General features: G+C 41.2%; 1 protein-coding gene across 4 annotated transcripts in view; it reads right to left on the minus strand.

The window, feature by feature from the left end:
* Nucleotides 1-27,251, minus strand: part of sv2ca (synaptic vesicle glycoprotein 2Ca) — a 206,443-nt gene that overhangs the window by 131,894 nt on the left and 47,298 nt on the right. For all 4 annotated transcript variants that reach the window (XM_072547718.1, XM_072547728.1, XM_072547738.1 and 1 more), the window contains exon 3: nt 18,751-19,520. In XM_072547718.1, the coding sequence (XP_072403819.1) occupies nt 18,751-19,315 (565 nt within the window). In that variant the 5' untranslated portion in view covers nt 19,316-19,520. The remainder of the gene's footprint in view (nt 1-18,750; nt 19,521-27,251) is intronic.

Genomic DNA, 27,251 nt, shown 5'->3' on the forward strand with positions numbered 1-27,251 from the left:
GAACTCACCCTCGACAGATTACATAGCAGTCTAATCAACTTCAACTCAACAAGTAAGCTGCCTATCCCTAGACTCTGGGAATGTACATTTGCTAAACATGAGATACTAGAATTCCATCAACAAGGTCATCCACTGTTGCTATGATCCCAAAGTTTCCAAGATTATGGTTCCCTATGCCACTCAGAATGGCACTTGAGTAACAATGACAAAAAGACATGCTCCTGTCCAAATCAATATATATGTCTCCTTTGTTTAATTCCAGCAGTGAGATGATACAAGTTCAAGAAAGATGACAACTACTTGTATTTACATAGATATAATAAAACATTCTAAAGCACCTGACAGGAACATTACAAAGCAAAGTTTAACAAAAGCCACAGTGTGCGTTACAGTAGAAGTATAAAAGTTTGATCAAAGAGTCAGATTCTAATGAGTATCTTAAAAGAGGGAAAAGAGGTAGAGAGGAGAGTTTCAAAGAGTTCCAGATCTTAGGTCCTTTGCAACTGAAGACAGGGCTGCCAGTGCTGGAGAGATTAAAATTGAAGAAGCTCAAGAGGTTAGATCTGAGGAATCATAAAATCATGCAGCACAGAAGAGTTCCTTCGGGCCACTGAGTCTGCACTGACAAAAACAAAAACTACTCTAAATCTACACTGGTCCCATTTTCCAGCACTTGGCCCTCAGCAGAATGTTACATTATGTTATGACATTTCAAGTTCTCACCCATGTATTTTTTTTAAAATAAGATTGAGGTTTCCAGCCTCAGCCATCCTCCCAGACAGTGCATTTCAACTCTGGGGGAAAAACAAAAGTCCTCAAATTCTCTCTAAACCTCTTATCTTTTACCTTATGCCCCTTGTTATTGAATCTTTAACTATGGGGCTACAGCTGTTTTCTATCCAGCCTGTCCATGCCCTTTATAATCTTATACATTTCAATCAGGTCCCCTCTCAGATTTCTCTCTTCATAACTAAACTGATTCATCCTAGGCAAGATCTTGGTGAACCTCCTCAGCACCCCATCCAGTGTAAGCACACCCTTCCTCTAGTGTGGTGACTAGAACTGCATACAGTGCTCCAGCTGTGGCCTAACCAAAGTTCTGTACAATTCCAACATGACCTCACTGCTCTTATAACCTATGCTATGACCGATAAAGGCAAATGTCTTGAATACCTTCTTAACTACCTTATTAGCCAGTCCTCAAGCCTTCAGGGATCTGTGGACAAGCACCCCAAGATCCCTCTGTTCCTCATAATCTCTTGATGCCCCCATTCACCGAGTACTCCTCTGTCTTGTTACTTCATCCGTAATGCATCAGCTCACATTTATCAGAGTTAAATTCCACCTACCATTGATCTACCCATCTGACCAATCAATCCATATCCTTCCGTAATCTACAATTTTCTTCCTCACTCTCAACCGATCTTTGTGTCATCCATAAACTTACTTATCACCCCTCTCCACATTTCCCTCTATCTTTTATACATATCATAAACAATAAGGGACCCAGCACTATATCTGTGATATGCCACTGGACACTGGCCTTCAGTCACACAAACAGCCTTCTACTGCCACCCTCTGTTTCCTGCCATGAGGTCATGATTGGATCCAAGTTGCCAAGTTACCCTGGATAGCATGTGTTTTTACTTTCTTTATCAGTTTCCCATGTAAGACCTTGTCAAAGGTTTTCAAAAGTCCATGTAAACTACATTAACTGCCTTTCCTTCATCAAATGCTGGGTCACCTCTTCGAAAAATTCAACCAGATTTGTTCGGCATGTCATCTCTCTGACAAAGTCATGCTGATGACTCCTGATCAAACCTTCTCTCTCCAGATGGAGATTAATTCTTTCCTTCAGAATTTTCTCCATTAGTGACCCTACCACTGATGTGAGACTCACTGATCTGTAATTCCCTGATTTATCTCTACCACTCTTCTTGAAAGGTGGAACCACATTAGCTGTCCTCCAGTCCTCTGGCACCTCTCCTGAGGCCAAAGAAGAATTAAAAATTTGAGCCAGAGTCCCTGTAATTTCTTCTCTCCTCTCCATCAAATAGAACCAATCTGGACCTGGGGAGTTTTCCACATTTAAGACCACTATAATTTCCAGTAACTCCTCAATCCCTATGTCAAGAACCTGCTCAAAACCTCACAGTCCTTCTTCCTGAATTCTGTATCGATATCTTCCTTCTCCCAAGTGAAAGCAGATGTGATGTACTTGTTTAACGTCCTACCTATCTCCTCTGGCTCACCGCACAGATTGCCCCTTTGGTCCCTGATGGGCCCTACTTTCTCCCTGTTTATCCTCTTCCACTTGATATACTTATAGAGTACCATGGGATTCTCCCTAATATAACCTGCCAGTGTCTATTCATGTCACCTCTGCTGTCCTAATTGCTTTAAGTTCTACTGCACTTCCTATACTCCACTGGGGCCTCCATTGATTTGTTCCCTTAGTACGTGTTAAAAACATCTGGTTTCCCTCTTATCTAGTCCTGAATATGCCGAGACATCCAGGATTCTCTGGGCTTGCTGCATCTACCTTTCATCCTAAAGGTGAACATAGGGCATTACTTTCACCAATTCCAGTTTGAATGAACCCCATTGTTCTGCTGTAGATTTACCCAGAAGCAGCTGTTACCAGTCCACTTTAGCTAGATTCTGCCTTATTGTAAATAAATCTGCCTTCTCCCAATCCAAAATTTTTTTTTGAACACCAACTCTTTTCTTTCCTGTAGTAAACTTAAAACGTAAAGTGTTGTGGCCATGGTCACTAAAATGCTCCCTGACTCTTGAACACCAGTCTGATTCCATTCCGATGAACTGGATCCACTGTTCATTGTTGGACCTACTGTGTGTTGTAGGTATCTTGCAGAGATGTGTGTTGGATGAGGTTGAGAAGGACAAGCCCATGGAGGGATTTGAAAACAAGAACAAGAATTTAAAAACTGCAGTTCAACCACTATCATTTAAGGGTAATTCAGCACAATGGTGAAAGGTGAGAGGGACTTGGCATAAGTTAGGACACAGCAGTTTTTGATAACTTCAAGTTGAGCTCATTGGGTACAATGTGAGAGGCTGATTAAGTCTATACTGGAATAGAGTAACAAAGACATTTGTCATGAAATTTGGCACAAGAATTTACATTCGAACCATTAGTTCTAAACACCACATTATTTAATACTTCAGTCTGAATTTCACAAGAAATCAGCTAAGTGCCAATTTTGGCAGGTTTCAAATGAGCATTTCTCACATTACCTTCCTAAATTGACTTCAGCACCATGCCCCAGTGGTATACTGTTCATCCTAGCCTTCCACTGGCTATAGATTGAAGTGTTGGTCATCATTGCCAGGATCTCCTGAGATTCCTGGCACTACTGCCATCTTTAAAGTCCAGCCATTAAAATGGTCAAGCAGTGGCAGTTGACAGCTGACCTGCATATTTTGATTTATTTGCCCCAGAGCATGTTAAACAGAAGGAAATTGACTCTCCTCTTTACCGCTGGGGATCTGGAAGGGGAAGTGGAGAGGGAGGTGCATGCAGCCACTGCCCATAGAGTTAGGTGCATTTGTCAGGATAAATGTTGGGGAGTGGGTCTGGGTGGGTTACTCTTCAGAGGGTCGGTGTGGACTTGTTGGGTCGAAGGGCCTGTTTCCATACTGTAGTGAGTCTAATCTAATCAGTTGGTGGGAGAATTGGAAAATACATTTAAATGAGGTGAGATTGGTTAATAATGAGGATATTAATGCACACTAATATGTGTAAATAAACTGTTACTGCTCACTGATGAGAATCACATCTCACAATTTAGCACTTAGTTGAAAATGAGACTCTTTGCTCTCAAAAGCAGGAGTCTCTGCCACTGATTTCATGTGGTTCTCCCGGTTTTCTTTCCAATACCTAACTAATTCAGTGTCTTGGAAGGTTCTGCCCATTGTTGTTGCAATTTCACATTGGGATTCTTTGAATGTATTTTACCTCAAGGCCCCACATAAATATGGAGATTTGGAGGGGAAGGATAGTTTTTTTTGTGTGCAGCTCAATTTCTTCATCTCAATGACAGGCTGTGAAAATAAACTCCTAAGATAGACGTAGCTATTCAGCTGAAACATGCAGTTTTTTCCCCCCTGATTTCATGCACTGATGCTTTCACAGAAAGCTAAATTATATGAGTCCCTCTAATAAATTCACATTTTTACTTGCTTTATCTTTGAATATGATCAGTCACCTTGTAAATGAAGGTGATCATGACCTCTAGCAATCAAAGAAAAACATGTACATCATAAAGCTCCCTGGTCAATTTAAACATATTGGTAATCTTTGGGTTTTTTTCCCAATTGAAATTTTAAAATCTAGCCAATATTCAGACTTAGAATGTGAATGCAAAAGTCTGGCAGAGTAATATCGTTTAATATGGAACATAAAGACAAGTTGCATTAAACAAGATAATCATTCATGCCTGGGTTTGAGATTATGTCCCCAAAATTAATAAATACCTGGCTTGTGCTGTCAATGCTGGTAATCTTGTTTAGAGTTTGAACTTTGAATGCTGTCACTGACTAGTTGGCTAGGCTGGATATGTTGATTTTAACTGGAGAATTAAACTGAAGCAACATATTTATTGCATAGTGTGAGGAAAAGCAAGCGAAACAACCTTGTTACATCGCCACCACAAGGGAAAAAATTCAGAAAGAAAATAATTTTTTTTGTACCCATGAAACCACCTTTATTTCTACTGCCCTCTGACCTCTGCATTCCCAGATTCCAACATCTTGCACATTTCAATTCCCATCCCTTCACTAATCTAACTGATGCCTACACCCTAAGATATGGATTTCCCTCCTTAAACCTCTCTGAAGGTTGGTCAAGACTAGTGGTGTACATTGCCAAGAAAATCTGGCCACAATTTCTTGCACAATATGAACAAATGTGAAACAATAAAATGTTTAATTTCAGAAATTAATAGCATGATAAATGGTTTCTGAAGTTATATCATTCCCAGTATTCACTTAACATGTTTTCTTGTTATTGCCACTGCTTATATTAGAGAGGTTATATATTTCAAATAAATCTTTAAGGTATGAATTGGATTGTTGAAAACCTATTTCAGAAGTATGCTTGAGAATTAAAATGTGTTATTTGACTTCATTGGTATTGAATGACATCAATGTTTAATCTCAGGGATTAAGCTTCATTAAGGTCATTTTATTTATGTGTAAAATACAGAATTTTTGAAAAATCATAAGACAGCTATAATTCACATTGTTTGATAGTTATAAGAAATAATTTGTAAATACTGGATCTACACAAGCATTGATGCCACATATACTGGGGAAAAATTTGCAATGTTAACATAGGATTCTAATACTCTATCAACATCCCTGCATCAGGGCCAAGTCAAGTACTCTTCAGCAGATCTTATAAAGGATGAAATTCCAAACAAAGTAACCAGCATTTTCAGAACAATCCAGGTCTTTAATGAAACAAAAGTAAAGGGATGCTGTAGAAACTCAGCAGGTCTAGCAGCATCTGTGAAGGAGAGGAACAAAGTTAATGCTTTGATCCAATATAACGTTTTCAGAACACTGCCAGATGTGCTGGGTATATCCAGCGCTTTCAGTTTTTATTCCAGGTCTTTAGTGAATTGGTGAATATGATCACATCTGGGATCAGCTGGTTTAATACATTGTGTCTTGGCATTCTGCATTGAATGGAAGTGTGGTGGGAGACAGGTTAATTCGAATGAATGAGCGAACAAACGAACGAATGTACGCATGTATTTTATTGTCATGTGCACTCGAATGAGTGCAATGAAAAGCTTGCAAGGTAGCCACTTATGGCGTCATCTTACGTGCAAGTCACCTAGGTTTAGGCACTTAAGTATTTGGTACAAAATTGAAATAGTAGTAAATGAAAGTCCAGCATGTGAGCAAAAAAGAAGTATTCTATTCGCAGTTCTTTCACCCCAGACCGTGTTAGACTGCACCAGGCCAAGTGTCCAGACCAGGCTGAGTTTTAAATCCAAGGCATCACCTCCCACACTGGCCTCTGGTTGGGGAATCCCCTTCCACACCAGCTTCCTGTCTGGGACTCGCCTCCAGAACTTACCTCCTGAGATGGCCTCTGGTCTGGGACTTGCATCCTCCATTCTCCTCCAAGTATGTTTAAAAAGTTAAAAGTTTAAAAAAAAACACTCCAGAGGAAAAAAAAGAAAAAGAACGGGCAGAGAAGAGGGGCTCCAGCTGGAGCGTCCTACTCTGCTACCTTCTCAGCATCTATGAGGGCAGTAGATGATTATGGAGCTAGTCTGCAGAGTACGGGGAGAACACAAGAGATTGGCAGTAGGTAATGATACTCATTTAATGAGCTGGCAGAGGGACAATGGGTTGAATGGTCTCATTCTACATCATAACACTTCTTGATTCTGAATGAGCAAACAGTGTCTCACTTTTACATTCACATTTAATTTTTCTGTAATTTTGTTGATGTGAACTGAATGCTGTAAAGCAAAATCCATGAGCTGTAATTTTAACGAGATCAATACATTTGGACAAATTCTAACTGGGAACCTGATGTTAGGTGCACATTTGTACTAAATTGTTTAATGGTATTTCATAATTTGTAACAAATTTACTTTTGTGCCATAATGTTATCAGTCTTCCAGGTAACAAAATGCCAGAGGGATCAGGTGGAGCCAAAATTTGGGAGCTGCTTTAACCCCTCGGGAGATTTCCTTTGTCACGATCCCTGCAATTCCTTCTCTTGATGAATTAAGTATCTGACACCTATTTACACCATCATCAACATTGAAGGCCTCCATGTGACGCTACTGCTGAAAACTTTAGAATTTCAGTTTGATAAGAAGTGAAAATGGTCTCTCTTAAAGACATACCCCTTTGTTTACCCTACACTGTGACCGCAAAGGACAAGGATCGGAAATGCTCAAATGTGGATGGGGCTACTAGTTGGAGGTTCACCACAACAGAAAACCTATCAGGAAAGTGGTCTGATAAATAACCTGCTCCTCAGCTAAAACAGGTCACCCAATTCATCAGGCTAGTCATTGTCTAACAGGGCTGTGTCCAAATATACAGAACAGAATGGGCTGGCTCTTTCATCTGGGAATGGTTACACAAAGGTGGATAACACCTGCAGTGAGATTTACCAGTGGTCCCTTAAAAGCACTGTTAAAATACCCTTTAAAAGCAGCACTTCTATATTACTAGTATTACATAGTACAATAATTTCAAATGGGATGGGAGGAGGGCTGTAATTACTAATACATTTGAAAGGCAACTTTCAATTTAAAGAATTGAGAATCACCACGTCATTAGCTTAAGAGCATTACATGGAGTGAAGTGGAAGAATCCCAGTTCTGCCTATTCAGATCGCATTAACCAAGCAGTCCACAAGGCATCCTAGCTAGGATTGCTGTGTGCATAGTTATTGTCTATTCAATAATATTGCACCCTGCTATGGCAGATGGTGGATAAAATATGCATAGTCCCAATGCAACTCATTTGAAGCGGAGGAAAATTCCTAAATAATTGAAGCATTAGCAGGGAACAAATACAATCTTCAAGGGAATCATCTTGAGTACCTTTTGCTTTTCTGAAGGTTTCTACTGTGGGGAGTGGGGGTTAAAGGCCTACTGCTACAGTATGAGGTAGCCTGGAATTGCTGTGAAACAGGCGAGGAGGAATGTGCAGGATCACTGAGGCAGATCAGATGACTGAAATATAAACATACGACATAGGAGCAGAAGCCAGTTGCTTCCTTCTAGCCTGCTTTTCTATTCAGTGTAGTCAAGACTGATATGACTGTGCCCTCAACTCCACATTTTCACTACCCTTAGTAGCCACTGACATCTTTGGACGGTGATAAACATGGCTGCTTTGTCTTAAAGTGCAGTGAAGCTTCTCGAGTGTTGGAGCTGCACCCATCCAGCAAAAGCCAGATTAGTGCTGCAGTTTGCTGACTAATGCCTTGTAAACAGGCTCTGATGAGTTATTCAAGGTAAAAGCAATGACTGCAGATGCTGGAAACCAGGTTCTGGATTAGTGGTGCTAGAAGAGCACAGCAGTTCAGGCAGCATCTAAGGAGCTTCGGAATCGACGTTTCGGGCAAAAGCCCTTCATCAGGAATAAAGGCAGTGAGCCTGAAACGTGGAGAGATAAGCTAGAGGAGGGTGGGGGTGGGGAGAAAGTAGCATGGAGTACAATGGGTGAGTGGGGGAGGGGATGAAGGTGATAGGTCAGGGAGGAGGGTGGAGTGGATAGGTGGAAAAGGAGATAGGCAGGTAAAACAAGTCCGGACAACTCATGGGGACAGTTACTGAGCTGGAAGTTTAGAACTAGGGTGAGGTGGGGGAAAGGGAAATGAGGAAACTGTTGAAGTCCATGTCCTCGGCAGAGTGGGAGGGGGAGTTGAAATGTTGGGCCATGGGGTGGTGTGGTTGATGGGTGCGGGTGTCCCAGAGATGTTCCCTAAAGCGCTCTGCTAGGAGGCGCCCAGTCTCCCCAATGTAGAGGAGATCGCATCGGGAGCAACGGATACAATAAATTATATTAGTGGATGTGCAAGTAAAACTTTGATGGATGTGGAAGGCTCCTTTAGGGCCTTGGATAGAGGTGAGGGAGGAGGTGTGGGTGCAGGTTTTACAGTTCCTGCGGTGGCAGGGGAAGGTGCCAGGATGGGAGGGTGGGTCGTAGGGGGGTGTGGACCTGACCAGGTAGTCACAGAGGGAACGGTCTTTGTGGAAGGCGGAAAGGGTGGGGAGGGAAATATATCCCTGGTGGTGGGGTCTGTTTGGAGGTGGCGGAAATGTCAGCGGATGATTTGGTTTATGCGAAGATTGGTAGGGTGGAAGGTGAGCACCAGGGGCGTTCTGTCCTTGTTACGGTTGAAGGGGTGGGGTCTGAGGGCGGAGGTGCGGGATGTGGACGAGATGCGTTGGAGGGCACCTTTAACCACGTGGGAAGGGAAATTGCGGTGTCTAAAGAAGGAGGCCATCTGGTGTGTTCTGTGGTGGAACTGGTCCTCCTGGGAGCAGATACAGCAGAGGTGGAGGAATTGGGAATACAGGATGGCATTTTTGCAAGAGGTAGGGTGGGAAGAGGTGTAATCCAGGTAGCTGTGGGAGTTGGTGGGTTTGTAAAAATTGTCAGTGTCAAGTTGATCGTCATTAATGGAGATGGAGAGGTCCAGGAAAGGGAGGGAGGTGTCAGAGATGGTCCAGGTAAATTTAAGGTCAGGGTGGAATGTGTTGGTGAAGTTGATGAATTGCTCAACCTCCTCGCGGGAGCACGAGGTGGCGTCGATGCAGTCATCAATGTAGCGGAGGAAGAGGTGGGGAGTGGTGCCAGCGTAATTACGGAAGTTCAACTGTTCTACGTAGCCAACAAAGAGACAGGCATAGCTGGGGCCCATACGTGTGCCCATGGCTACCCCTTTGGTTTGGAGGAAGTGGGAGGATTCAAAGGAGAAATTGTTAAGAGTGAGGACCAGTTCGGCCACGTCTGGAGAGGAAAAAACGGAGGGCTTGGAGGCCCTGGTCATGGCGGATGGAGGTGTAGAGGGATTGGCTATCCATGGTGAAGATGAGGCGTTGGGGACCGATGAAACGGAAATCTTGGAGGAGGTGGAGGGCGTGGGTGGTGTCTCGAGGAGACCACATCGGGAGCAACGGATACAATAAGGAGGTCCTGGGCCTCCTTCACCGTCATTCCCTCACCACCAGACGTGTGGAGGAAGAACGCCTCATCTTCCGCCTCAGAACACTTCAACCCCAGGGCATCAATGTGGACTTCAACAGTTTCCTCATTTCCCCTTCCCCCACCTCACCCTCGTTCCAAACTTCCAGCTTAGCACTGTCCCCATGACTTGTCCGGACTTGTTCTACCTGCCTATCTCCTTTTCCACCTATCCACTCCACCCTCTCCTCCCTGACCTATCACCTTCATCCCCTCCCCCACTCACCCTTTGTACTCTATGCTACTTTCTCCCCACCCCCACCCTCCTCTAGCTTATCTCTCCACACCTCAGGCTCACTGCCTTTATTCCTGATGAAGGGCTTTTGCCCGAAACGTTGATTTCGAAGCTCCTTGGATGCTGCCTGAACTGCTATGCTCTTCCAGCACCACTAATCCAGAATCTGGTGAGTTATTCACCACTGAATTCCCAGCATCTAATTTGCTCTTGTCCTGGATGAAAGTAATGCTGTTCATACCGTGTAAATGGACTTCCAAGCAATGCTGCACAACATTTCACCACAGTAAGTAATTTTAGTCAAGTTTTGTTTACTAATTTTTGTTTACTGGTTGAATCAACCAGTCACCAAGGTCATTTTGGTAGCCCAACTCTTCCAATGTTATCACCCACACGACTTACACAACAATCTCAAACCATGAAGGAAATTGATCGATCAGCCTCAGAAGAACACACTACCAGTGAAAGCAGTGACTGAAGCAGATATTAAAACCGAACTTAAAATAATTATGAACCAAAGAGACCCTTGCACTTAGTGCTGTTTTTTCTTGATAAACTCAACAGACAAATCGGGAAGTATACACCATGAAGTGTTTACCATGCAAACAGATTTCAAACATTTAATTTTGGTTTGCTGCAGCCTTGATTGTTTCTGTAGTGAGTTTAATGAGGGAAAACATTTGCATGTGTTACTACAACACTGAAGGAAGTTCATAATATGGATTTTTTTTAAAAGAGCTGTTTCCAATGAATCAATTAAAAGCAGAGGGACTAATGTCCATGGCTGTATAACTAAAATCTCCATTGATGATGCTGCCAGTACTATCCCTTGTTTAGTCTCAGGCCACAGTTAGAAGAGATATTATTCATGATTCAACATGAATGAGCTGGCCCTGTGAGGGAACTCTATAATGCTGACCAGCACCACAGAAAGAGAGAGGAAAGGAAGAAAATACCATTGAGTCCAACCATAACTGACATCCCACCAGTTAGATGGATTGGGACAAAGGCCAAGGCACCACAGTCAATCAAGAAATATAGCCCCAGTGAGCACTAGTCTGAGTGGATCCTAAAGGTAGCAAAGGCCAGAGAGGAGAGATGCAGTGCACCCCAGGAACAATCAAGGGACCCAGCAGGTAGCCTGGAGCACAACGGTCAACAGATCCTCAGCACAGACTCTGGACAGAGGACCCCAAGGCTACACTCTCAGATGGTCACTCTCTGGACTATAGTAGAGGGTGCAGGTAAAATGTTTATTTTTTTCTCTACTAAGCAAGTCCTTTAGAATCTATCCCAAGTTTTAACATTGACTGCTATAGATTCACTTAAAATCTTTTCACGTAATGTTGCCATGTTTAGGAACACAACACCAACTATAAGTGAGGACAACCTGTATCTCCTTTAGTGGCAGCTTTTGCTAATCAGGCTTCCTTGAAGTGCTTTTGATCTTTATTCTCTCTGTTAATGATGCTGTACAAACAAATAAGTGCTATTGATAACATTTGCATCTTTCAGAGATTGCTGTCAGGGCTTCATTTATACATTTATTGATCACATTCCATAATCTGTATTTCTTCATGCCTAATTTTTTTGCTGAACATGCAACATTTGTCAATTAAAGTGATGTTTTAACTGGCACTAACCATTAACCACTATTACAAACTGCATAGCTTCAATTTGAACTCCAAGTGTTTACCTCATATAAATTGCTATTAACAGCTTATGAAATACCAAGGGATCATTATTAGAGGCATGATCAGTGGCAAATTTTCATTTCTGTTGAGAAACCCTCTCTGAAAGATGATGTAATTTCAGCAGCAGGCCATAAATTAAGTTGGAAAATAAGCAGTTTTCTCAGTTAAAAAAATTGTCAAAATCTAGCACTGTGCAAATTTCAAACAAAATAATTCTGGCTAAATTTGATATTATTTCCTTCTGTCCATCTCCCGAGTTTGTTGAATGGTGACAGCTAAAAACATTACTAAAAAGATAAATTGGCTGAAAGGATTTAGTTAGATTGACTGTGAGGTTCATGAATTAACATCAGCAGACTTGGCCAGTAACTCAAGTATACTTTAAGGATTATGGTCTTTCAATTGTGTTAATTGAGCTGCCTCACACTGTCAGGCTCAATTACTCAATGCAGGCACTGCAATCCTCTTCCTCCATGATTTCATCGGAACTTCTTTAACAAAAAAAGAAAAAAATCATGGGAGTTAAGTGTAAATGTGTATTATCTCCAACTGATTTTTTAAAAGGCTGTGGTGAAAAAACTGTTTTTTAGGTTTTGAAGAAGGGTCACTAGACCTGTAACAATAATTCTGCTTTCTCTGCACAGATGCTGCCAGACCTGCTGAGATTTTCCAGCAATTTCTGTTTTTGTTGCTGATTTCCAGTATCCACAGGTCTTTGGTTTTCTCTTCTTTAAGTTTGTATTGACATGTTGACGACAGTTTCATAATGTGCTGTGATTGGCTGGTCACGGTCCTAATAATGGTGGGGGAGGGTTACCTTCATTGGCTAGATGACGACGATGTGGATCAGATGAACACTAACAGCACAGGATTTGATCCCTAACCCTAGTAGGTGCACTGTTTGCCATGGTTCCAGCAATTAATCATTAGGGATCTGCCTTCATACAGAGAACATTCACAACTATTTTTAAGTACTTTGCGACAAATTATGCACCATTCATTAGAAACAATTTTGCTTTGAGTTCAGTAATGTAATTTACTAAAGAAAGGAAGCAATCATTGCATTACTAGTTTTAAGCCTCTGTAATTGATCCTTTCATTGATAGGCTGATGGATTTGCTGATCCCACATCAAGGAAGTACATTAGCAAATGAGAGTATTAAACTTACTCAAGGGATACTGAGATTGGAAAAGAGATCAATAATATCACTTGAGTTAACCCCTTGCCCTCACCAATAACATGAAGTAGCTCCATCAAACGGACATTTCTTTCAGTAAAAGTAAAAGCATTGATCTTCTGTTGACCTGAAGTCAGTTCTATTGATTAACATTTGTTGATCAACTTACTGGATTTCTTTTATTGTAGCTGTATTTTCCATAGCACATTAAAGCAGCAACATGCAGCAAAGTGTTCCGAATTCTTCATACTAACAACTGAATAGCATTGCATTTATAATTCTATCCATGTGCAATGGAAAACAGAAGTTCTCGAGTATTAGCTTATAACCTAATCAAATTTCATGCTAGATATTTAAGTAAACATGTGAATTCACTGACCTTCACTAGTTCCCTCAAGGGCATTAAGAGTCAATCATGCAGAGTGGAACAGGAGTCACATGTAAGCCAGATTGACTGGAGGTGGCAGCTACCCTGAAGGTTAGCAAGGAAGTAGGTTTTTGCAAAGCTTCTGACAATTATTTTTTATATGATCCAAACTAACAGATTTAATTAATCTAATTTTCCCATTTGTAATGCTAAGATTTACATTCTCAATCTCTAAATTGCTAGTCAGTTGCCACTTATTTTGGATTTATAGTGTTCTAGATCTGCAGCTGTGACAATCACATATTAAACGTTACTTCTCTACGAACTTCAATAAATTAGTCAAGTAAACTCCCCTCTCAAAAATGTTTTAGCAGTACAGATGAGGAAGGGAGGAGTTCCAGAACTTTTGAAAGCTACTGTTCAAAAGTAAAAGGGTGTGGCCTCAAGTAAGAGGCTAGCTATAAAAGAAATAAAAGGTGGAACATTTCTGAGACCCAAAGTGACCAAAGCATTTTTTAACTTGTGCAAAAGGGAATAGGAAAGAAAGAACAAATGGGCAACAATACAAAGACAGACAAAAACAATTTGGAAATGTAAATGGAAGTGATGTGCTGATGCCCAACCCTAGTTTGATTTGTGAAAAAAATAGGTATTCCATTGTACAAAAACGATATGAAATGCTTCATTTTATTTGGCACTCCAATACTTTGGTAGCAGAAGAGGTCTGGCATGATAAATAAAGGCATTGATGACCACCCCAATAATTACAGGTGCTGTCCCTATCTTGCAAGTTGCTGCAAGTACCCAAAGCTCTGTCCTCTCCTGTTATGTTGAAGGGTATGTTGAAAGGGTGAATATGTCGATAGGGGTGGTATGGTTATGTTGATCGAGTGAATTAAGTAAATAGAGTATGAGGAGCTTTGGGTGAAGTCTAAGCACTGGCATAGACAAGCAAGGTCAAATTCTGTACTGTAAATTCAGTGTAACCAATACCCAGATAAGGCCATATTTCTGAGTAGGTAGATGTGTCAAACTCTGGATGTTGTTCTAAGGCTCTGTGTCAATGTTCAATTTATCTTCTACCAGCTGAACCATGAAAGAATGTACTTGAGATAATTTAAAAACAAAAGCAACAGTTACTGAGATTATTCTAATTTTCCATCAAAACTCCACAAGAAGTAAATAAACAATCCATCGGTAACATCACCCCAGCAAAAAGGACCTTAATAAGTAAAACAAAAGCTGCGCATTTTGCGCAAGAAATAATATTAATAACAACTCCATAACTTTAGTAAACTGTTAAGCAAGGAATATTGAGTAATACTATTATGAGCAAGATTAGACCATTTAGCTCCTCGTTCCTGTTGCAGGATTTGAGGTGGTCGTGGTTGGTGTCATTGCTGCTTCAACTCCACATTTCCAGTTACCCTGATAACCGTTGTCTCCATTGATTGTCAATTATTTATTTACATCTTTGCAAAAAGTATTCAATGACTTTGCATCCACCGTTGTGTGCTGAAGAGTTCCATAGACTCTTAATCCTCTGAAAGAAAAAAATCTCCTTGTCTCCATCTTAAATGGGTGAAACTCTATTTTAAGCTCTGCTCTTTAGTTCTAGTCTTTTCCACACAAAAAAGCACTCATTTCAGCAACCATCCTGTCAAGATCCCTCAGGATCTGATACGCTCCAATAAGATCATCTGCAAAGAATCCTATCTGGATGCATCACAGTGTGGTATGACAACTGCTCATCGCAAGACAGCAAGAAACTAGATAGAGATGTGAACACAGCCCAGTCCATCACGTAAATCAGCCTTCCATCCATTGACACCTTCTATACCTCCCACTGCCTTCAGAAGCAACCAATATAATCAAAGCCTCTCCCATCCCAGTTATACTCTCTTTCATCGGGTAGAAAGATATAAAAGTTTAAATACACATATGGACATATTCAAGAACAGCTTCTTCCTCATTCTTATCAGGACTTTTGAACAGACCTTTCAAATGTTAATTCTAATCTCGCACTCTCTGTGCCTTCGCTGTGACTGTAACTCTGTATTTTGCACTGTTCTGCTACCTGATGCATGTTGTATGGCAAAATCTGCTCACAAAACAATACTTTTTGACGTATCTTGATGTGTGTGACAACAATCGATCATTTATCAAACTTCCAATGGTTACAAACCAAACCTGTCCAATCTTCCTTCATAAGATAACCCCTGCTCCCATTCCACAACTGTTAAACTGCCTCGAATGCACTTATATAGAGACCAAAACTACACAATGCTCAGGATATTGTAAACAGACGGATAAAGTTTTTAAAAAAAGTTTGATCAACCTTTAGGAAGAAAACTGGTTAGGCCTCAACTGGAATGATCTGCTGAATTCTTAGCATAACACTTTTATTATGGCTCCAGACATGGTGGAGAAAACATTTAAAAGAATGGTTTCAAGGGTGAGGGACTTCAGTTATGGAGTTATTTATAGAGACATAGGGACAGAAGTGGGTCAATCAGCCCATCAAACCTGCTCCACTATTCAATATGGTCATGACTGATGGAACAATTCAATGCCGTTTACCCATAAAGGTAATGTTATTCTCAATACCCAGTACACAACTGGTAATCTTAGATCCATCAATCTTGCGTGCTGACAAGTATTTGATCATTGTACATTCGCCAAGTTAATCACCATATTAATTCTGAGGATTGATGTATATGAATTGTATTATGTTCCAGCTTGTATCTTTATTGTTTTGTGCAAAACTATGGAGTCTTGAGGCTTTATTTTCTAAGTGTACGTTTTGTCTACTTTCAAACAAACTGGAAGTTGCTTGACCAAACTAGATAAAGTTGGCAGGATAAAAGTGACAAAAAGTTGGTAGTCATGTCTGATCTCATCTGAGTTCATAAGATAATTTGATGATCTCACCAGGATCATAAGTTTGGCGGTCGGGCCTGACACAACACCTTTGATCAGTTATTGCCTCATGCATAGATGGTAGAAATTACTCCAAATCCAATCCACCAGAGGTTTACATTTTTAGAATCTCAGTGGTTCTGATGGAGTCTGATATGTACTAACTGGGTTTAGCATCGTTTCGACCTTCTTTTATATTACGTGGCTCTTACAATCTGTTGTTTGAGATGTATTTTCATTGCTGGATTGAACAGTATGTTTAATTTAAGAGATATATTAATACACATTGCCATTTAACTTCTGCATTAAGGATTAGCACCAAATGTCCACAGGGCAACAGCAACCTTGCCACAGTTTGAAATCTCAAAATGACTGATGACCATGTTCAGAAGGCGAGCACCTGACCCCAGAGATTGCTCCATTTTTCCAAAGCTGTAGGCAATGACTCCAGTCCAGGCCTCCATATGGGTTTTCATCTACCAATATGTCTCATTCAAATGTGTAACAGCTGCTGTTATTCTGCCAGGTCAAGTAAGAGGCATGTCCATGCCAAGCTCACTTGACAAAGGGTAGCCTTCTTTGAGTTGACACCTGTCACCGATTCACTCAGCATTGTAGCTCTAACTATCAATGCTAATCCTGAACAGTTTCCCTGAGAATTTAGCTCTGGAAAACATTCTATTCTGTGTACAATCACTATTTACCTAAAGGAGGCATCAATAGTAGAAACGGTGGCACAGTGGTTAGCACTGCTGCCTCACAGCGCCAGAGACCTGGGTTCAATTCCCACCTCAGGCGACAGACTGTGTGGAGTTTGCACATTCTCCCAGTGTCTGTGTGGGTTTCCTCCGGGTGCTCTGGTTTCCTCCCACTGTCCAAAATGTGCAGGTCAGGTGAATTGGCCATGCTAAATTGCCTGTAGTGTTAGGGGAATGGGTCTGAGTGGGTTGTTCTTCGGAGGGTCAGTGTGGACTTGTTGGGCAGAAGGGCCTGTTTCCATACTATAAGTAATCTAATCTAATCTAAACTGCTAATGCCATCAAATAATGTATCAAAGCTGAGGCAGCAATATCAATTGAAAATTTCACAGAATTTACAAAACAAACATGAATCTTTCAGATCAAACAGTCTCTCCCATGTGGGAATGTCACACAAGCTTCATCTCTTCCTTCTCATTTACACCTAAAGCCGTTTCCTTCTATTACTCATTCTCCCAAATACATTTATCTTAAACACATCTACTTTATTCACAATATATAATCCATGTGGTAGCAAGTTCCATATTTGTAGGTATTCCTTAAATAAACAATTTTCTCCATGTTTCCCTGTTGGATTGATTAATGACCATCTTTTATAGAAATATAGAAGATAGCCCAATTCAGTTTCTGTTCAGTTTCAGTTTATGCACAGCAAGGTCATGAACAGCAATGAGATATTGTATCTTGATGGTAATACACAAGGTATAAATCTTGGCCAGAATCATATTTGAACATTGTCATCAGATCTTTTATATACATGAAAACAAACAGTTGGAGTCTTGGTTTAATGTTTCATCCAAAATATTATATACTCAATGATGCAGCATCTTGACACTTCTGCACTAAAGTGACAGTCTGGAGTGCAACTCAAGTACTAGAGTAGGACACAGACCATCTTGTCTTAGATACTAAAGAAATACTTCTGTGCCAACCTGACCCTACCAAATTAATTCCGATTTGGATTTAGGATGGTAATAACAGCCAGTATTTTTCGGACTACACCAAAAGTGTCAAATCAGTACAACTCAGAACAATTATTAGCTGGGATTTTCTGAGCAGCTTTATCCCTATGCTCATGTAGAAGGCTATATTTGTCCACAACACTGGATCTTTCAACTGTATTAACAGTGTAACTTTTCCTTTGTCATTATATGGTGAAAAATTGCCTCCTTCAATTTTTAGGAGATTTGTAAATTTGCAATTTGACACAACCGTAGCTTGAGTTGAATTACTCAGTAAACCTTTTCTTCTGCCTTACATATTTTTTTAGAAGCTACTGGTGCCATATGTATCCATTTGACAGCCAAATGTTATTGCATCAATGTGAAGTAAATAATTTCTAAAAGTTGAAATTCTTTTCAAATGCTTCTACTCTGAAAACACTGTACATTGTTTGTTTGCAAGGTGGCACTGTATTTATCTATGCCTCATGGAACTGTTCCTGTAGTCCTCATAGTTTTGCACATTTTATAAAAGTCTGTCCAAAATGATTACTGTTTAAAATAGATTCAAATATTTTTTTCAATTTCATTTTCATTTGGCTGGGTTTTTTAAAAAAAAATGAATGCATATCACTAAACCAGACAATAGCAGGAAATCACCTGTAGAGATATAGCAGTGTAATATATTCTTTGAGTTTTTTTTGATAATCAGACTTCACACCAAGAAGCACTATCACATTTTACATTTTCATGCATATTTTGTCAAACGGTTTAATGATGGGAATGACATTTCAAAATGAAAAGAAAATGAATGAAAGTTCATAAAATCTGGTGAAATACAGCTTTGGTCTTGATAAAAAAAAAGGAACAGAATACAAAAAATGCAAATTAACTTAGTTACTCACCCAGCCATCCTGTAGTGGAGTTTTCTACACACATATCTGTCTCAGCACTTGGCAGGACAAAGCCCACCACAAACACCTCCACACCATCAGCCATGAGAGACAATCCCAGCACAAAGAACAGTGCCCACTGGAAGCGGCCATGCCCACATTCCTGAATGATCAGCTCATACTGTTGTGCCAGCTCCTCCTCGTCAGCCCTCCTCTCAGCATCCAGTTCCTCACGATCCTTATACTCATCGGAGACAGGCTGTCCTATGGCTACTTGGTTCTCCTTTCTTTGTCCCATATCCGGGATTCCCTGGTATTCACCTTCATAGATTTCATCCTCTTCATCGTGACCTTCGGTAGCATCACTTGATCCTTCATCTTCATGAGGTTCCTCTCCATAACTCTCTCCGCGGTAGTTGTAATGTTCATCATCTTGAAAATTGACATAAGAGGTCTGGTTGTATTCGTCATGATCTGCTCCTTTGTTGGCTTTCTTCACTGTTTGCTTCTTAACTTCCTTGGCAATGTCTTTCGCACCCCTCATCAGGGTAGTCCTGTCCCTGTAAGCATCATCCATTCTTTCCCCAATCTTAGATGCCTTTCTTCAGTGAACAGACTGAACCAGGATGTAAGAAATACCGTCCAAATTTGGAGCCTTGGGTTTGAGCTTCTGGCATTCAGTTTCAATTTGACACACTCAAAAAACTTGGGATTTTGGCATTGGAGTTTTCAGTGTTAACAGCTAATGATATTGTTTTTGCTATATTCTGATCATCAGGGACCTAAACAACAAAATAATAAGTGTTAAAAATAAACAGTTTGACAAATCACCATGACAGTTTAACTAATTGAATGGAAGCTAGATCTCAGCGAGCAGAAAACAGAAGTTTTTTTTTCACAGAATGTGAGTATTACTAACGTGACCAACATTTATTGCCCATCACTAATTACTCTACACAAGGAACTGTTGAGCCACTTTGCTTGAACGACTGCTGTCCATGTTGGGTGTGTGACAAAGCTGCTCCTTTAACCGGGTTATGGTGTCCTTGGCATTTTTCCCCAGAGAGGTCATAAATGACACATACTATTAAAAGTCTGGGGTTGAAGGGTTTTAGGGCCAATTTGATAATAGCTAACAAATATTGACTCAGGCAGAAGGCTTTCGAGTTTTAAAAGACACTTGTACAATGAAAGGGGAGCGGCCAGTTCTCCCAGCTCAGTTTTTCTCTGGTTTGATTTGGTTTTTAGTGGTAATGTGGAGAAAGCTGCTAGACCCACAGAAGCAGGTCCAGGCTGGTATTCTCTCTCTCTGACTTCTCTCCTGTAAGAACCTATGTTTTATTTTACCTTTTGTACCAAGGGGTGTTTGTGGGAATTGATGCAAGTATTTGGAACAACATCATTAAGTTGGGATGACCTGTTGGATTTTCGGATAGAATACGTTATTTGGTATTCTGTTTTCTGTCATTTGTGTTTCATTCAGTAATCTTGGAAATAAATTCTGTTTTGTTTGAAACTAAGTGGTTTGAAAGCAGCATTTCTCCTGGAATATCCACTTTACACCAGCTTAAAACAACTAGAAAAGTTAGGTTCTGGGCTACCTTCTTGAAATGTTTTGAGGGGTCTGGCCTGATCCATAACAGATAGAACATCCACATTGTTGCTGGGATGGGAGTTCTAGGACTTTGATCCAATGGTAATGGTGGAATGACAATATTGTTCCTACTTAGGAGGGTGTGGGATATGGAAGGGAGCTTACAGGTGTTTGTGTTCCCATGTCCCTGCTCCTTCAGTTTTTCATGATAACACTAAGTAACACTCTCCCAACCCTTTACTCATTGTTGCCATGAATGGTATGACACGTGGTGAAGAGGGAAGCAATGGCCATAAAAATCAAATAACTGGGACAATGAAACAAGCACGTGAAGGTGGTGGGAACTGTAACATGCTAAATCTGTAATGCTGAGTTCAATTGATCCTAACAACTTTCAAGCACTGTCATAAAGTTTGTTTGCAGTAATTGAAGTTTAAGTGATCATTAATTCCTATCTTGATTCCAGTTGTGTGTTTTTGATTAATCTGGTGTAACTGTGCTATTGTTAAAGGAACTGAATGGATGAAAACCTGCAAGATTGTGCAATAACCGTGCCATATGGGCTGGCTCCTTGCAAACTGAGAAGTTGGCAGAGGTGAGAGTGTTGTCTTGTTAGTCACATGAGGGCTGGAAACCAGAGAACCAGCGAGGCAATATGATCAAACAAAGGTTATCAAGACAGAACTGGCCAATCACTGAGATTCAAGAAGACAGGTTTGGCCTATCATTATCTCATCATTTGGGTAGCAAGCACACTGTGCAAGTTATAAGGAACTGTGTCTCAACATGACAGGTAGCTGACTAGTCAATTATTCAAAGATTAGAAAGAGAGAAAAGAATAGTTTCTCCATCTCGGCTCTCAGAGAAAGCAAAGCAATCTTGCACTCAAGCCCATTCTCCTACCCTATTATCCTATTTTTTTTCTCCTGAATAATGCACCTAATCTGCACATACCTGAAAACTATGGACAAGTTAGCATGGGCAATTCATTTAACTTGCTCATCTTTGGATTGTGGGAGGAAACCGGAGCACACAGAGGAAACCCACGCAAACACAGAGAAAATGTGCAAACTCCACACAGACTGTCACCCAAGGCTTGAGAGAGACAAGAGAGGAGAATGCTGAAGCCTGAACCAAGATCTTTGTGTCCTCATTAGCCAGTGGACAGATCCCGGAGGACTGGTGAGGAGCTAATGCTGTTCCTTTATTTAAGGAGGGAAATAGGGATAATCCAGGAAAATTTAGACCGGTGAGTCTCACATTGATGGTTAAGAAGTTATTGGAAAGACATCCTTGAGATAGGATTAGCATGCATTTGGAAAACCATTGCATAATTGGGACAGTCAGCATGGCTGTATGCTGGGCAGGTCATGTCTTAAGAACTTGATTGAATTTTCCAAGGGCCTGATGAAGGTGATCGAGGAGGTTAGAGCAGTGGATGTTGTCTACAAGGATTTAAGAAAGGCTTTCATAGAGTCATAGAGATGTACAGCACGGAAACAGACCCTTTACTCCAACCCATCCATGCCGACCAGCTATCCCAACCCAATCTAGTCCCACCTGCCAGCACCCAGCCCATATCCCTCCAAACCCTTCCTATTCATATACCCATCCAAATGCCTTTTAAATGTTGCGATTGTACCAGCCTCCACCACTTCCTCTGGCAGCTCATTCCATACATGCACCACCCTCTGTATGAAAACGTTGCTCCTTAGGTCTCTTTTATATCTTTCCCCTCTCACCCTAAACCTATACCCCCTAGTTCTGAAGTCCCCCACCCCAAGGAAGAGACTTTGTCTGTTTATCCTATCCATGTCCCTCATGACTTTTTAAACCTCTAGAGGGTCACTCCTCAGCCTCCAACGCTCCAGGGAAAACAGCCCCAATCTATTCAGCCTCTCCCTATAGCTCAAATCCTCCAACCCTGACAACATTCTTGTAAATCTTTTCTGAACCCTTTCAAGTTTCACAACATCCTTCTGATAGGAAGGAGACCAGAATTGAATGCAGTATTCCAACAGTGGCCTAACCAATGTTTGGTACAGCCGCAACATGACCTCCCAACTCCTATACTAAATACTCTGACCAATAAAAGAAAGCATACCAAACGCCACCTTCACTATCCTATCTACCTGCAACTCCACTTTCAAGGAGCTATGAACCTGCACTCCAAGGTCTCTTTGTTCAGCAACATTCTCGAGGACTTTACCATTAAATGTCTAAGTCCTGCTAAGATTTGCTTTCCCAAAATGCAGCACCTCACATTTATCTAAATTAAACTGCATCTGGCACTTCTCAGCCCCTTGGTTCATCTGATCAAGATCCCGTTGCAAGCTGAGGTAACTTTCTTCACTGTCCACTACACCTCCAATTTTGGTGTCATCGGCAAACTTACTAACTATGCTTCTTATGCTCACATTCAAATCACTTATATAAACTATCAACAAGGTCCCTCATGGTAGGCTCATCCAGAAAATTAAGATGCTTGGGATCCACAGTGACTTGGCTTGCCCATAGAAGGCAGAGGGTAGTTCAAGCTTCTCCTTATAGCTCATGCCTCTAATCCAGGCAGTATCCTGGTAGACCTCTTCTGCGCCCTGTCCAAAGTCTCCATATCCTTCCTGTAATGTGGTGACCAGAACTGAACAAAATATTCTAAGTGTGGGCTAACCAAAGTCTTATAAGGCTGCAACATCCTGACTTCTATATTCAATTCCCTGACCAAAAGGCAGTTTGGAATTCTGTGAAGGTATTATGAGTGCAGTGGACAACGCGGACCCAGTAGCTTGTCATTCGACAAGGTACTGCTCAAAACGCTGCTGCATAAGATTAAGATGCAAGGCATTATGGGCAATGTATTAGCATGGATAGAGGATTGATTAAGTAACAGGAAACAAAGAGTGGGGATAAATGAGTCCTCTTCTGGTTGACGATCAGTGACCAGTAGTGTGCCTCAGGGATCAGTGTTGGAATCACAATTGTTTACAATTTACTTTGATGATATAGAGTGGGGGGGGGGGGCACAAGTAGTGTGTCCAAGTTTGCGGAGGACACGAAGATAAATGGTACAGCAAAGTGTGCACAGGGATGTAGATAGTTTAAGTAAGTTGGCAAAGGTCTGGCAGCTGGAGTTCAGTGTTGATAAATGTGAAATCATTTTGGTAGGAATAACAGTAAAAAGGATTATTATTTGAATGGTAAAAATTGCAGCATGCTACTGTGCAGAGGGACCTGAGTGTCCTTGTGCATGAATCACAGATGGTTGGTTTGCAGGTACAACAGGTAATTAAGAAGGCAAAAGGAATTTGTATAGGCTGTATAGGGTGCTGGTGAGGCCACACCTGGAGTACTGTGTGCAGATTTGGTCTCCTTATTTGAGAAAGGATGTACTGGCACTGGAAGGAGTGCAGAAGAGGTTCACTAGGTTGATTCTGGAGTTGAGGGAGCTGGCTTATGGGGAGAGACTGAGTAAACTGGGATTACATCCACTAGAATTTAGAAGAGGGGGGATCTTATAAAATTATGAAGGGAATAGATAAGATAGAAGCAGGGAAGTTGTTTCCACTAGTGAGTGAAACTCGCTTTAGGGGGCAAAGTCTCAAAATTACAGGGAGCAGATTTAGGCCAGAATTGAGAAGGAACTTTTTCATCCAGACGGTTGTGAATCTGTGGAATTCCCTGCTCAGTGAAGTAGTTGAGGCTTCTTCATTGCATAATGTAAAGCTATGATAGATGATCTTTTGAACAGTAAAAGAGTTGAGGGTTTCGGTGAGAGGGCGGGTAAGTGGAGTTGAGGCCATGAAAAGATCAGCCATGATCTTATTGAATGGCAGAGCAGGCTCTGAGGGCTATACGGCCTTATCCTGCTCCTGATTCTTATGTTATAGTATTGACAGCATCTTTTTCCCTGAGTTAAGACCCGGGGGCATGCCTTTAAGACGAGAAGGTAAAAGTTCAAAGGAGATGTGAAGGGCAGATATTTTACAAAGGGAGTGGTATGAGTGTGGAATGTGTTGCCCGGGGTACTGGTGAAGGTATAGGATAGGGGCTTTAAAGAGACTCTTAGATAAGCACATGGATATGCAAGGAATGGAGGGATATACAGAGGAGCCTTGATTACCCAAACGATACAGGCAGGGAATTTTTTTGGATAATCAAATGTTCAGATAATCGAATGCCAGATAACACAGTTTAGCCAAACATCAGAACCTTGCAATCTTGTTCGGATAATCGACATTCGGATAATCAAGATTCCTCTGTAGATCAAAAGTAGGCAGAAGGATTAGTTTAATTTGGTGTCATGTTTGTCACAACATGATGGGCCATAGGCCTTGTTCCTGAGCTGGACAGTTCTATGTTCTAATTTCTAGAAATTTAACAATAACAATGCGATATTGAATGTTTAGGGGAGGTGATTAGGCTCTCTCCTGTTGGAGATTGATGAATATTAATTTACTTAATATATTCATTTTTGAAAAGCACAGGAGGATTGCCAAGAGCAGCACCAAGCACACCTTGAAATGTGCTGTGAACCTAAGAATGCTACAACACAGTACTCCTTTCATGCCAAACTGCACAGATATCAAATTATCACAGGGCTAAGCAATTTTTCAACCAACAGATCAGTAGTCCTGCCACATCCAGTCATGAATGATGGAAGACAATTAAACAACTCACTGGATGAGGAAACTGCACAAGTAATGTCATCCTCAACAATGGGAGTGCCCAGCAGATCAGTGCAAAAAATAAGGTTGAAGCATTAGCAACAATCTTCAGCTAGAAGTGATGAGTGCATGATCCAACTTCACCTTCTCCGAAGATTCCCAGCATCACAGATGTCAGTCTTCGGCCAATTCAATTCATGCCATGTGATATTAAGAAATGGTTGAAGGCACTGAATACTGCATAGGCTTTGCATCCTAAAATATTCCAGCAATAGTAATGTCCTCCAGAATGCGCTTCACCTCTAGCCAATGCGTTCCATTACAGCTGCAACATGAGCATTCACCCAGAAATGAGGAAAATTGCCCAGGTATGTCTGGTACACAAAAACTGGATAAATCCAACTCAGCCAATTAATACCACATCTGTCTAATTTCAATCATCAGTAATGTGATGGAAGGGGTCGACTAGAGAGCTACCAAGCAGCACTTGTTCAGCAACAATCTGCACACGGACATTGATCTCCTAACCTCATTACAACCTTGGTTTAAACATGTACAAAAGAGCTGAATTCTAGAGGTGAGGTGAGAGTGATTGCCTTTGACACTAAGTTTGTATTTGACTGAGTGTAGGATCAAGGAGCCCTAGCAAAACTGAAATCAATGGGAGGGGGAAAACTCTCCATTGTTTGGGGCCATACCTGACACAAAGGAAGAAAGTACTGGTTGTTCGAAGAGAGCTGGGATGACTAACTGATATCTCTGCAAGAGTTGATTGGCCTAACTATTTACAATAACCGCCTCCATTTTGGGGTCAAAAGTGGGGCTGTTCACAGGTGGCATGCAAACATTTTGGCACCATTTACAACTCCTCAGGTATTGAGTCAGTCAATGTCCAAGTTCAACAAGACCTCTATGAAAAGGTTTGGACTGATAACTAGCAATAACTAACGTGACATACAAAATACCAGGCAATGACAATCTCCAACAAGAGAGAAATCTAATCATTGCACCTTGACACTCAATGACCTGACTATTGCTGAATTTCTCATTATCAACATGTGGTGGTTACCACTGCCCAGAAACTCATTGGACCAACCACATAAATACAATGGCAATAAGAGTAGGTCAGAGGCTAGGAAACCTGCAGAGAGTTATTCACTTCCTGACTTCCCAAAGCCTGTCCACCATCTACAAAGCACAAGTCAGAAGTGCAATGGAAGACTCCCTACTTGCTTGGATGAATGCAGCTTCAACAACAGGGAAGAAGCTTCATATCATCCAGGACAAAGCAGTTGCCTGATTGACACCACTCTCTCCATCACTGATACTTAGTAGCAGCAGTGTATAGTATCTACAATATATTAAACAGAGAACTGCATGAAATGGAAATCTGAAACATAAAAAATATTGCTGGCAAACTCAGCAGGTCTGGCAGCATGTGTGAGCAGAGAAACAGAGTGATTGTTTCAAGTTCAGTGAGTCTTCATCAGAACTGATAGCAGCAAGGATAAGGTGGTAATTCTGCTAAAGACAAGGTTAGGGTTTTGCGGGGAGAGATGAGCAGGTAAGAGGAGATGGAGCTCAGAGAGACAGAAATATGAAAGGGGTAGGTAAACAAAAAGATTATTCACAATAAGTCAGGACAGAAGAGAAGCTGTATCAGTGATAATGAGAGCTGGGAGTAGGAGAGAATGGGCAGGCTATGCTGGACCAGAACCATGGTGTAAGGGTGGTTAAAAAAATGGAAGGATGGAGTCAGGCTCTAAAGTTAATGAACTCGATGTTGATCTTAGAGGCTGCAGAGTCCCTAAGCAGAAAGTGAAATGTTGTTTGATCTTGAACAGAGGTTCCTAGAGCCCTGTAGCAGAAATGTTGGCATGGGGACACAGTCATGTCGAAATCACAGGCACCTGAAAACTCAGGGTCATTATTATAGACAGCATGTAGCTGTTCTGCAAAGCAATCACTCAGTCTGTAATTAGTCTCCCCAGTGTAGAGGAGACCACACTGTGAGCAGTGAATATAGTTGGCTAGATTGTGTGAAGTGCAGGTAAAGTGAGGACAAGGGGTATCTTATCGTTGTGAGAGGGAAGAGAGGGGATGAGGTCTGAAGTGTGAGAGATGAGTCAGTCACAGCTAAGGGTCTTGTCAATCATGGTGCTGGGGAATCCTCGGTTGATGAACGAGGCGAATATTTCAGAGCCCCACCCCCGCCCCCCACCGAAGGTGTCATCATCAGAACAGATACAATGGAG

Source organism: Chiloscyllium punctatum, chromosome 2, assembly GCF_047496795.1.
Source record: "Chiloscyllium punctatum isolate Juve2018m chromosome 2, sChiPun1.3, whole genome shotgun sequence".
NCBI lineage: Eukaryota > Metazoa > Chordata > Chondrichthyes > Orectolobiformes > Hemiscylliidae > Chiloscyllium > Chiloscyllium punctatum.